General features: G+C 45.4%; 1 protein-coding gene across 1 annotated transcript in view; it reads left to right on the plus strand.

The window, feature by feature from the left end:
• LOC134447994 (death-associated protein kinase 2-like) overlaps window positions 1-12,500 on the plus strand; it is a 63,978-nt gene that overhangs the window by 34,788 nt on the left and 16,690 nt on the right. Inside the window, exon 3 of the mRNA XM_063197751.1 lies at window positions 683-904. Within this exon, the coding sequence (XP_063053821.1) occupies window positions 683-904 (222 nt within the window). The remainder of the gene's footprint in view (window positions 1-682; window positions 905-12,500) is intronic.

Below are 12,500 nucleotides of genomic sequence, written 5' to 3' on the forward strand. Positions count from 1 at the left end.
TTCTTAAATCCCCACTGATTGGCTCAATCTCCTAAAGCAATGCGGACCAACCTGTTAAGTCTCACGTGACTGGCTGACAGAGCGTGCCTATTTGTTCATTTTCGTCTGGTATTATGTGAGATTTGCAGTTGAGGCCTGTTGGTTATTGCTAGTTGCTGTGCTATTCATTGGGCCTCAGCCTGTTGGAAGAGGAGGGGAACAAGGTTTCTCAATGTTCCTGCAGTAGCCCTAGTTGTAGGTGCTTTCGCGAAATTTGAAGATGACGCATATTGTTTCAGAAGGCAGGCCTGTCGACAGGGGGGACAAACGGTTCAGTTGTCCCTGGCCCGGGGAAAGGGGGTCTAAGAATTGGGACCCCATTACATTGTATATTTTGAGAGGTGGGGCTATTTCAGATGATTTTATCCCCGGCCCAGTCAAAGCTGTCAGCATTGATCTGTTTTGTCGATGTCATTGTTTCATCAAAGTTTGAATCTTGAAGTCTGAAGTTGAATGTCACACTCACAGCTGGTTTTGTGTGTGTGTGTGTGTGTGTGTGTGTGTGTGTGTGTGTGTGTGTGTGTGTGTGTGTGTGTGTGTGTGTGTGTGTGTGTGTGTGTGTGTGTGCGTGTGTGTGTGCGTATGTGTGTGTGCCTGTGCGTGCGTGTGTGTGTGCCTCTGTGTTTGTGTGTTTCTACCACAGTGGGCAGTTTGCCATTGTGAAGCGCTGCAAGGAGAAGAGTACGGGCGTGGAGTACGCCGCCAAGTTCATCAAGAAGCGCCAGAGTCGGGCGAGCAGGCGCGGGGTGCGGCGCGAGGAGATCGAGCGCGAGGTCACCATCCTGCAGCAGATACAGCACCAGAACGTCATCACGCTGCACGACATCTACGAGAACCGCACAGACGTGGTGCTCATCCTGGAACTGTGAGTACACACACACACACGTACACACGCACACACACACACACACACAGGTACAGCACATCATGGTACAGAACGTCATCACGCTGCACGACATCTACGAGAACCGCACAGACGTGGTGCTCATCCTGGAACTGTGAGTACACACATGTAAACACACACACACACACACACACACACACACACACACACACACACACACACACACACACACACATCATGGTACAGTACATCATCACGCTGCACGACATCTACGAGAACCGCACAGACGTGGTGCTCATCCTAGAACTGTGAGTACACACATGTAAACACACACACATGCATGCAGGTATGCGCACACTTACTGTACACACACACACACACACACACACACACACACACGCAAACAAACACACTCACACAAACAAACACACACTGTCCTGCCAGCTATTTATCCTTCTTACTGCATGAGCCCTTTGTTCCGTATTACAGTGTAATGCAGTATAATGCTGCCAAGGTTCAGGTGTAATGGCACCCACTGTATGCAGGCAGCAGATTGCACTGCATGCCCCAGACACAAAACAACACAATGCACCTGCCAACGCTCTGTAATGCAACAGCCTGTGTTGCCCCAGACACATTACACCATACTTATAAATATTAACACGACCTGGCCCGGCAGTGCCCAGTGTAGGCTGTAGCCATGCGCTTATGTCACTTGAGGCTGGTGAGGCCTTAAAGTGATACTCTCCCATTTTTGGAAATAATCTTATTTTACACCTCCCTTGAGTTAAATAATAGGGTTTTATCGTTCTCCTGTACTTTCAACCGTTCTCGGGGTATGGCAGTGCAAATTTTACCTCCATGCTAGCAGTTAACATTGAGTCCTATGAGACCAGGTGCTTTCCCCCGTACTGTTCACTCTGTATACGACAGACTTCAGCTACAACTCTGCGACATGCCACATGCAGAAGTTCTCAGACGACACTGCAATTGTGGGGTGTATCAGAGATGGTCAGGAGGAGGAGTACAGGGGACTGGTTGACGACTTTGTGGGATGGTGTCAAAACAATCAGCTGCACCTGAACACCACCAAAACCAAGGAAATGGTAGTTGATTTCAGGCGCTCCATCCCACCCTTGGTGCCTGTCTGTATTGGGGGAGAGAAAGTGGAGACTGTCAGCACTTACAAGTACCTAGGAGTGCACCTCGACAATAAACTGGACTGGTCCACAAACTCAGATGCACTCTACAGGAAAGGCCAAAGCAGGCTCTATTTCCTCAGAAGGCTGAGGTCCTTCAATGTCTGCAGTCGACTTCTGCTTATGTTCTACCAGTCTGTCATGGCCAGCGTGCTCTTCTTTGCTGCGACGTGCTGGGGAGGAAGCATCAGGAAGAGAGATGCTGGACGCCTTGACAGACTGGTGAGGAAGGCGGGATCAGTGGTGGGCATGGAACTGGAGACACTCACCTCAATAACCGAGAGCAGAACACTGAGCAGACTAGACTCTATTATGGACAATCAGCATCACCCCCTTAACGCTACCTTCACTAACCAACTGAGTCTGTTCAGCCACAGACTCCGTGCTTTCACCTGCAGGACTGACAGACTAAGGAAGTCCTTTGTCCCATGGGCAATTCAGCTGTTTAACAACACACAGAAGGACACTAAGAAGAACATCATCATAGGAGACTGGACTGCCTGAGATGCCAGAGCTGGCCCAGCCCGGGAAACCTCTTGGTGTGTGTGTGTGTGTGTGTGTGTGTGTGTGTGTGTGTGTGTGTGTGTGTGTGTGTGTGTGTGTGTGTGTGTGTGTGTGTGTGTGTGTGTGTGCTGTCCAATAACTGCACTAAGGAACTTTTGACCCTTGACCACTGGACATACTTGTTTTTCCTGCTTACCACAAGCAAAGACTGTGATCTGTCGGAGCTGGCCCAGTTACTGGGGAACCTCTTTGAGTGTGTGTGTGTGTGTGTGTGTGTGTGTGTGTGTGTGTGTGTGTGTGTGTGTGTGTGTGTGTGTGTGTGTGTGTGTGTGTGTGTGTGTGTGTGTGTGTGGTGTGTGTGCTTGCCTAAAACACTTACCTGTACTTTACAGTGACATTGTAAGAATGTTCAACCCCTATCATACTCTGTACACTGCCTACTTCTACATACTATACTATATCATAGATGTATCCATCAACACTTGTTGTCTACCTTAACTGACAGAGTATGTTTTTTTCTGCTTTGGTCTATCCCAACTCACAGAATGTCTTTTTGCACAATTGCCTTTTCTACATTTATCTCTATTATTTTATTTTATTTTCCCCACCCTGATGACTATTCCTGTGTTTATTTTTGTCTTGAAATGTCCATGTGGGCTTTTGTGTATTTGTGTATTTATGTAAGCTACTGGATACCTGAATTTCCCCCTGGGGATCAATAAAGTTACTCTACTCTACTCTACTCTACAGCTCGCGGCTAACTGGTCTCATAAGACTCAATGTTAACTGTTAGCTTGGAAGTAAAATTTGCACTGTCATAACTAGAAAACGGTTGAAAGTACAGGAGAACGGTAAAAAACCCTATTATTTAACTCAAGGGAAGGTGCAAAATAAGCTTATTTCCAAAAATGGGACAGTATCACTTTAAGCCTGGGATGAAGTAAAGTCTACATCTGACCTAGTATGTTTGTTAGCAATTGTTAATGCATGAAAAAGTTATTTTTGGCACTACTACTAAACCCTAATAACACTCACATTTCACAAGTACTGTACAGCTCAGCGTGGACACAGTTGTCAATGACCAAATTCACTTTTTTGCAAATCAGTAGGCCTACAGACAATTTTCTTCTGAATACATACAAATCTAATGGTCTTTGATTAGTAGATCTGGCTAGCATATGGCTAGCAGATGTTAATTTTAGTAGCCAAACACACTCTTGAACACAGCTCACACTCTTGAATAATAGTCTTGAACACAGCTTTTATTTTAAGGAAACAGCGCAGGATTTCATCAGCCTAACCCAAGGCTTATTCAATCAGTAGCTGACACACACCACATGTAAACATGTCCTATCTATCCATTTTATTTTCTACGAGTTAGTCCTTAATAGCGCCCCCGCCCCCACCCCCCATTTTAACTTTGGCCAGCAGATCAAATTTGTTATGAGGCCCCTCGTCTCATCTGATTAAAGCTGATCTATTGCAAGAGCGAGCAGTGGAACAAACGGCTACAGTGGACCTGGAGAATACCGCCAAGTGGTATCAAAAGCAGCATGGCCACCATGGCATTGTGCTTGTCGAGTACACTTAGCCTGATTATCATCGACTTTCAAATCTCTTCCAGACTTAGTCTCACCAAGAGCATAACAATTAACGATTCCCAAACGGCACGGTAGACCCGCCTCCCTAGGTTTGCCACTGGTTGACTGGTTTCTGACAAGGTGGGTGGATTTCCCGATTTTTCTGGAGATCAGAAACAATATTTACATTGCTCTTGGCCTGAATAGAAGCAATGCCGGAGGTGTTGCGTCACTAAGAGTGCGTGGCCTGGCTAGAGTAAGTACAGCACAGTACAGCACGTTGGTAGTTTCATTTAAAAGCTATACGTTCTGTAGACAGTTGGAGCGAGCAGTAGAGAGTTGCAGGTTTTGATCCCACTCTGACCTTTCCATACAACTTCATCCAAGGTTGAACTGCCCAACATTGCCACAGAGACTATAACCAATACCTTTTACCTAAGAAACTTTAAATTGCTTTTGGTAAAAGTGTCCGATAATTGAAATGTCATAAGCCTGTCAGAGAGTGCAGACTAATAATGACAAAATGACCTTAAGTACAGAATGACCCTTTGGAAATTTAAATAACAGGCTGAAACATCTCAGGCTTGGTGGTGGCTGAAATCAGGTGTGGTTCACTAGACCATTAGCCATGCTAACTTGGAAATACATGTCAGTAGTAGAGTAGACTTTATTGTCACTATATAAATATAGCGAGATTATGTTTAGTAGCAACCCACAAATGCCCACAAAATAAAAGATATATTAACAGTAAATAAATTATATATAAAAATCCATCAAAATCCATCAAAATCCATGTGCATCTCACAGTATCGATAGTCCTAAAGTATTGGGGGGGGGCAGGTGACGTATTGAGTTCAAGAGTCTAATGGCAGTAGGGTAAAAGCTGTCCTTCATTCTCGTAGTGCGGGCACGCAGAGTCCTAAAGCGCCTGCCAGATGGTAGCATGGTGAAGAGCCTGTGACCAGGGTGTGTGTGATCTTTAAGGATGTTTAATGCTCTGTTTGTGCAGCGTGTATGGTGGATCTCCTCAAGTGTGGGTAGTTGGCATCCAATGATTCTCTCTGCTGTTTTAATGATGCGCTGTAACATCTTCTTGTTGTCGTGTGTGCAGCTGGTGTACCAGGATGTAATGCTGTATGTAATTACTGATTCAATTGTACACCTGTAGAAGTTAGTGAGCAGATCTCGTGGTAGCTGGGCCTTCTTTAGAGTGCGAAGGAAATATAGCCTTTGGGATCCCTTTTTAGCCATTGCAGAGGTGTTGGCGCTCCATGACAAGTCCTTGCTGATGTGCACACCCAGGAATCTGAAGCTCTGTACAACCTCCACTGGCTCCCCTCCGATGTTGATGGGTTGGTGGTAGTGGTTGCCCTGGCCACACCGCCTGAAGTCCAGGATCACCTCCTTCGTTTTCTTGGAGTTCAGGGCCAGGTTGTTGTCTTGGCTCCAGCGTGCCAGCTGCTCCACCTCCTCTCTGTAGGCCGTCTCGTTGTTGTCAGAGATCAGGCCAATCACGGTTGTGTTATATAATTAATTCTGGATTTGTATTGCCCTGAAACCATGTTTTTGTGTGGTATAGTCTAGTTTAGTTTACGCATGTCATTGGAAACCCTAACTCCTCTGTTGTGGGTACATGGTTTTCAATTTGCCGATAATGAATGAGGCCATAGAGGGCTGTGCTGCTTCATGTGGCCTGGCTGTATCGGCTCAGTACCGCAGGAGCTGCTGAGCTAATCAGCACTGCAAGGAGTCTTGGCAAGCATTCAGTACACACACACACACACGCACACGCACACGCACACGCACACACACACACACACACACACACTATACACACTACACACACACACCCATACACACTATACACACTACACACACACACTCACACGCACACGCACACACACTACACACACTATACACACTACACTCTACTACACACACACACATGCAAACCCCCCCCCCCCCCCCCCCACACACACACACACACACACACACATTGTGTTAGCATATAGTGCAGTCCAACACAAATGGGCCCCTAGTCGAACAACCAGAACAGGACATACTGCGAGTCTGGATGGAATATAATTAGATCACAATCACTTCCTGCTTCACTGGGTTCTAGAAGCTCTTGTGTCACAGAGCACATCACCACGGTTACCCTGTGTGTGAATGGATGCGCTCACTCACTTTTTGACTACAGTAGGTGTTGTGATAGATAGATAGATAGATAGATAGATAGATAGATAGATAGATAGATAGATAGATAGATAGATAGATAGATAGATAGATAGATAGATAGATAGATAGATAGATAGATAGATAGATAGATAGTTTATTTGTCCATTCAGACATTTAGGTGGTGGGCCCAGTCTCATATCTTGTCAGTTCGTTGGTGTTAACGAGTGGCAACTTTATTTTTGCTTATATAACCCCCTGACAACCCATTAAACAATATTTTGGCTGTTGCCATCCTCAAAACTTGCACATTGATTTATAAAAATGACAAGAAAAACTAGCCGACCGAGTGACGTCACGTCAATGCAAAGTCAACGAGGCAGAATACAGCTAGCGCGTGCATGCTACCCGGAACCGTCAGATTTCATGGCAAAAAGTGACAAGTTGGGGGGTAAGTGGGCTCACTTGTTGTGTACATGCAAAAAAAAAATATTTTTCTCAAACTTTCAGGAGTGCTCTTTTTCGCTGTTAGTGTTCGACTGTCTGACCATTATTGGGCAACGAGAGATAAATGTCAAAAAGATGACAGGTCTGTTCCCTCAAAGCAATAGAGCAATGAGGTGACGGGGGTAGATCAATTCGCCAAAAAACTACGTGTCAGTAAAGAAATGGTCAAGGAAAATGGTCAGGAATGAAATGCCTACGTTGTTTCAATGATTAGGTGAATTATCTGCCTATGAAAAAAGCCCGATATGCGGATAAATATTCCCTTTTCAACTTTGAGGGGCGGAGACTTCCCATTGACTGTGCATTATGTGACGTCACCCCCAGTGTTTTTTATTTTCGTTATTTTTTAAGATCAACGTGCAACTTTTCAGCGTGGCAACAGCCAGAATATTGCTTTACATATTGTCAGGAGGTCATATTAGAAAAATCAAGTTGCCACTCGAGAGTGAGAACGAAACTCATGTTCTAAAGGAGCTACGAAATCTAGCCCACCGTCTAATTTGTTCTCTGCCATTTTCAGTGCATCTGATACAATTACAAAGACATTACAATAAACAAAAACACTATAGTCAAACACAACCCCCCTCCCTCCCTCCCTCTATACTCTATAGGACAAGAAGACAGGTTGACAAAATCTCCAACTTAAACACAGTAAAGTGCCAAAGTGCAATGTGCTGTATGTCAGGGAGAGTGCCTATGTTGACTAGGTATTTGTGGTCATCTGTCATGTACGTTCAAGACAGATTGAAAGAAATGTCAACAAGTTCAAGAGGGGTGAAAGTTTTGAGAGGCCCAGTGTGTGTGTGTGTGTGTGTGTGTGTGTGTGTGCCTGCTTGTGTGTGTGTGTGTGTGTACGTGCATGCATGTCTTTGTGTTTGGGTACATGTGTGTATGGACAACCACGTGTACGTGCTGTATGTGTGTGTGTTTGTACATGTGTGTGTGTGTGTGTGTAGTGTGTGTGTGTGTGTAGTGTGTGTGTGTGTGTAGTGTGTGTGTGTGTGTGTGTGTGTGTGTGTGTGTGTGTGTGTGTGTGTGTGTGTGTGTGTGTGTGTAGTGTGTGTAGTGTGTGTGTAGTGTGTGTGTGTGTGTGTGTGTAGTGTGTGTGTAGTGTGTGTGTGTAGTGTGTGTGTAGTGTGTGTAGTGTGTGTGTGTGTGTGTGTGTGTGTGTGTGTAGTGTGTGTGTAGTGTGTGTGTGTTGTGTGTGTAGTGTGTAGTGTGTGTGTGTGTGTAGTGTGTGTGTGTGTGTAGTGTGTGTAGTGTGTGTGTAGTGTGTGTGTGTGTGCGCAGTGTGTGCGCACAGCATGGCATGGAGGGGAGGCTCTTCAATTAGGACTAATTGAAGGAGCCCAATTGAATAAGCACTGACCATGAATGGGCAGGCCGTGTGTGTGTGTGTGTGTGTGTGTGTGTGTGTGTGTGTGGCGGGGGGGGGGGGCAGCTGAGGCACTTGGGCTGCCCATTCAGGGTGTGTGTGTGTGTGTGTGTGTGTGTGTGTGTGTGTGTGTGTGTGTGTGTGTGTGTGTGTGTGTGTCTGTGTGTCTGTGTGTCTGTGTGTGTGACTGTGTGTCTGTGTGTGTGACTGTGTGTCTGTGTGTGTGTGTGTGTGTGTGTCTTTGTGTGAAGGATGATTGTGTGTGTGTTATATGTTTACTGCAAAGTGCAATAATCTGTGTTAGGACTTTGTGTTTTTTTGTATTCATATAAGAGAGTATGAGAGACACCTTATTTTTTCATTTTGGATTAATTAAGTACGCTACTACTCTACTGTACGTGTTTGTGAATAACCAAAGCCATTGGTTGGCTTGCTGTGTGGTGAAGTTTGGCCGTGTTGTGTTACTTCCCTCGGCTCAGCTGCCTTCCGTGTGTACAGTACTTCCCCTCAGCCTCAGCTGCCTTCCGTGTGTACAGTACAGTACAGCCCCTCAGCCTCAGCTGCCTTCCGTGTGTACAGTACTTCCCCTCAGCCTCAGCTGTGATGACATGCTACACTAGGGCCGTTTCACACCACACGTGCCGCCGTCAGAGGGGGACTGAAGCGATTTTTACCGGCAGCAGGAAACATGCTTCGAAACAGATTGGTCCTTCCGTACCAACATGGTGGCAGCGGCACCGGAGATGGCTCCGCGCCGTGCTGCAGTAACCCCTTAACCCTACCCAGACCGGGCTTTTTCGGCATTCCTGGGACCGGGGGGCGGGGCTCTTTTGACCCCCCTCCCCCTCATAACTTAGGAACCGAATGGCGTATGACCACCAAACTTGGAGGGGATGATCTTCAGCCGAAGATCTATGAATGACATCAGTTTGGTGTCATTATTGGATATTATGACGTCATTATGACGTCATTTCCTGATTTTATTGCCCAAAATGTCACCTTAATGTATTTTCCATCTAACTTGGGTAATGCACATCAATTTTGGTTATTATGTGCATCAGACCACTTCAAATGTTCACAAGGGTGTCTGATGCTAATGAAAATGTAAAAAAATATGAAAAGTGATGATGATGAGACTTAGATCAGTGATTTTTGGTCAGGCGTACCTGTCAGAAAACCGTTGCCATGGCAACAACAAAAATGATAAACCTAATCTTTTGGTATCACATTGTAGCCAACTTCATTTTAGGAAAAGTCAAAAAGTTTCGTAGTCATAGCTTTAGTCATTCAGGAGTTATACGACATCAAAGTTAAATGTAACTACCGTAGCACTACAATACTATGACACAACACAGGCCCTTTAGTAATGCACCACGACTTGATCATTACCATACTGGTAACAACAAATTTATAAAGCCGCGTCTTAAGCAAAGTCTTATGGCAAAGTAGCAAAATAGCAATGGTTGGGGGGTGGGGTTTGAATAGTACTGGCCACGTATCACAGAGTCCTGCACGGGTCCATTTTTTCATACCCGGACCCACCCATGCCCGTGCAGTGCATTACCCACCCACCCGTAAACCCGTGGTAATTTCAAAGTTAAATCCGTACCCACCCGGACCCGTTAATATTCTACCCGTTACCCACCCGTGCCCGTGAAAAAATACTTCAAATCGAAAGTAGGCATGACGTGACTGATGTCATAACGGCTGCGGTGATATCAAAAATAGGTAAAATAGATAGATACATCTAAATTAGGGATGTGCATTTGATTGATGGACTCCCACCGTCATCCCTTGAAAACATGTAGCCTAAATTCCGCCGACGTATCATAAAGAGTTCAATACTTATTTACAGTGGCCTTCCATCTACAGCACCGGCAGGGCAGTGCAGTGTAGGCTACACCTCTGAACGTCCAGCAGCACGTTCAGGAAGAGGGAGTCTGTGCATCCGTGACGAGAAATATTTCTCACTCCCTTCCCCTCCTTCCATTCTCGTGGCACGGCAAAGTAAACCCCACTGAACCGTTGTTCACTAGTTGGGCTGCATTAGAACTAGTTAGCTGACATTGTTGACAGACAGTATCCCGATTCGCACGGCTACAGGGGTGGCTTTTACTTCGGAAAAGTTTGTTTTACAAATCCGAAGCAACGCCATATGAAACGACCCCCAAATAGTTGCAGATTATAGTGTAGTGGGCCAGATAAAATCGCTTCAGCTAAAGAGTACTCATAGTTTACTTCGCTTGTTAGCTTATCATTATTAGCGTTAGAGATATTGAAATAACCTGCCATTGTTGACGCTGACATTGGCAAACAGCTAGGCATTACAAGTAGGCTAGCTTACCTTGCAGAAGTTTACGCTGGCCAAATCAGACGCAAATTGATGTGACATTATTCCCGAACAGTTGCAGATGACAGTCCATGTTTACAAAACCATCACCAATTGCAGATTTACAGTGTCCACGATTTATTTATGAATGCCCAATGCCCATTCCTGAAATGCACGAGATGCGTGGCTTCTCCCTGGCTGTGTGTGTGTCGTGTCGGCGGGGGCGGGACGCTTTCAGACACACTCGTTTTGGAAATGAAAGATGAGCATCGTATCTAGAACTACCAGAGAAATTAGAATACAGGGGAGCTACTAGGTTAATTTAATGTAACCCTGCAGTAGTTTTCATTTGTGACATTCGAATATTCGTGCACATCCCTAATCTAAATAGATAAAAATCTAAATCTAAATAGATAAAAAAGAAAATAGCCTCCTAGTACTATGACCATTTTGATTGACGTGCTACCCGAGCTACCCACCCGTATTTTAACCTACCCGCCCGCATACCCACCCGTGAAATTTCAGAACGTTAAAACCCCGCCCGTTTGGGCAACTATTTACCCGTACCCGTGGGTACCCGTGGGTACCCGACCCGGTGCAGGACTCTGCCGCGTATGCCCACGCGTTGAGTGTGAAAGGCTAAGTAGAACACACCGCCCGAGTAGAACACACCGCCCGAGTAGAACACACCGCCCGAGACTCGACGGAAAGACAGCCGTCTTCTCACTGCCACCACGCCACGCTCAGGTGTCTAGCTTACATTATGTTACACTTAACTTAGCTTACCTAATATAGTGACTTACAGTAATTTGGATACAGCGCAATGGTTTACATTGCCAGGAGTCCATGCCTTTGGTTTACATTGCCAGGAGTCCATGCCTTTGGTTTACATTGCCAGGAGTCCATGCCTTTGGTTTACATTGCCAGGAGTCCATGCCTTTCTTTAGACATTTGGCGCCATACTTCAGCCACAGATGTTCAGGGATTTAAAGGCCACCTCCCTAGCCATCAGACCAGGGGGTTCCCAAACTTAACCATCACAAGCCCCCCATATACCAGTAGATTTAGGCCAAGAATCCCCTGACATGGGCTCTGCAGCACTATTTTTTTTTTCTATCAATTGTCTTTGACAAGGCGATATAGTTTCTGCATCCTGAAATCCAACTACAGCAGGAAACATTTTAAATATTTTACTGTGGTGTAGTGTGTGAATGAGACAAATTGACGCCATGATTCTTAAAATGGGAATATTATTCAGCATTATTTTTCTTCACTTTGGTTATTTAATGTATTCAATCATTTTTTGTTTTTCTGTACTTTTGTGCTGTATATGTGTGTGTTTGTGTGTGTGTGTATGTGTGCATGCGTGCGTGCGTGCGTGCGTGTGTGTGTGTGTATGTGTGTGTGTGTACAGTAAGTGTGTGCGTGCCTGCATGTCACATTCATGCCCTTAGTTAGCCTAGTGGAGTCATGTGTTTGTGTTTGTGTCTGTCTGTAAGTGGGCATGTGGAGTACATGCAAATGTACATTTGAGTAATTGTACGAGTTCCTTAGAGCAGTAGTTTTCAAACTGGGGGCCGGGGACCCCTGGAGGCCCGCGAGAGGCTGCTAGGCGGGCCACAGCAGGCTGGCAGGAAAAGCATAGCAAAACAAAACTAAACGTTTCAATAAATTGAATAAGTAATGCACACCAAAACAAACCCAGAATAAGCCCAACAATATTCCCATTCCTTAAGAACGGCATTATAATGATCTACTGCATCTCTGAACATCACTACTATTGTCGTTACGTTAGTTTATATATCCCAGTGAGGAACTAGCCAGGCCGTGCCCTCCTAGTGACGCAACACCTTCAGCTTTGCTACTAGTCAGGTCAAGAGCAATGCAAGTACTTTCTGAGCTCCCGAAAAATTGGGAACTCCTCCCACTTTGTTGGGAAGCAAACACA

This window comes from Engraulis encrasicolus, chromosome 4 (genome assembly GCF_034702125.1).
Source record: "Engraulis encrasicolus isolate BLACKSEA-1 chromosome 4, IST_EnEncr_1.0, whole genome shotgun sequence".
Classification (NCBI taxonomy): Eukaryota; Metazoa; Chordata; class Actinopteri; order Clupeiformes; family Engraulidae; genus Engraulis; species Engraulis encrasicolus.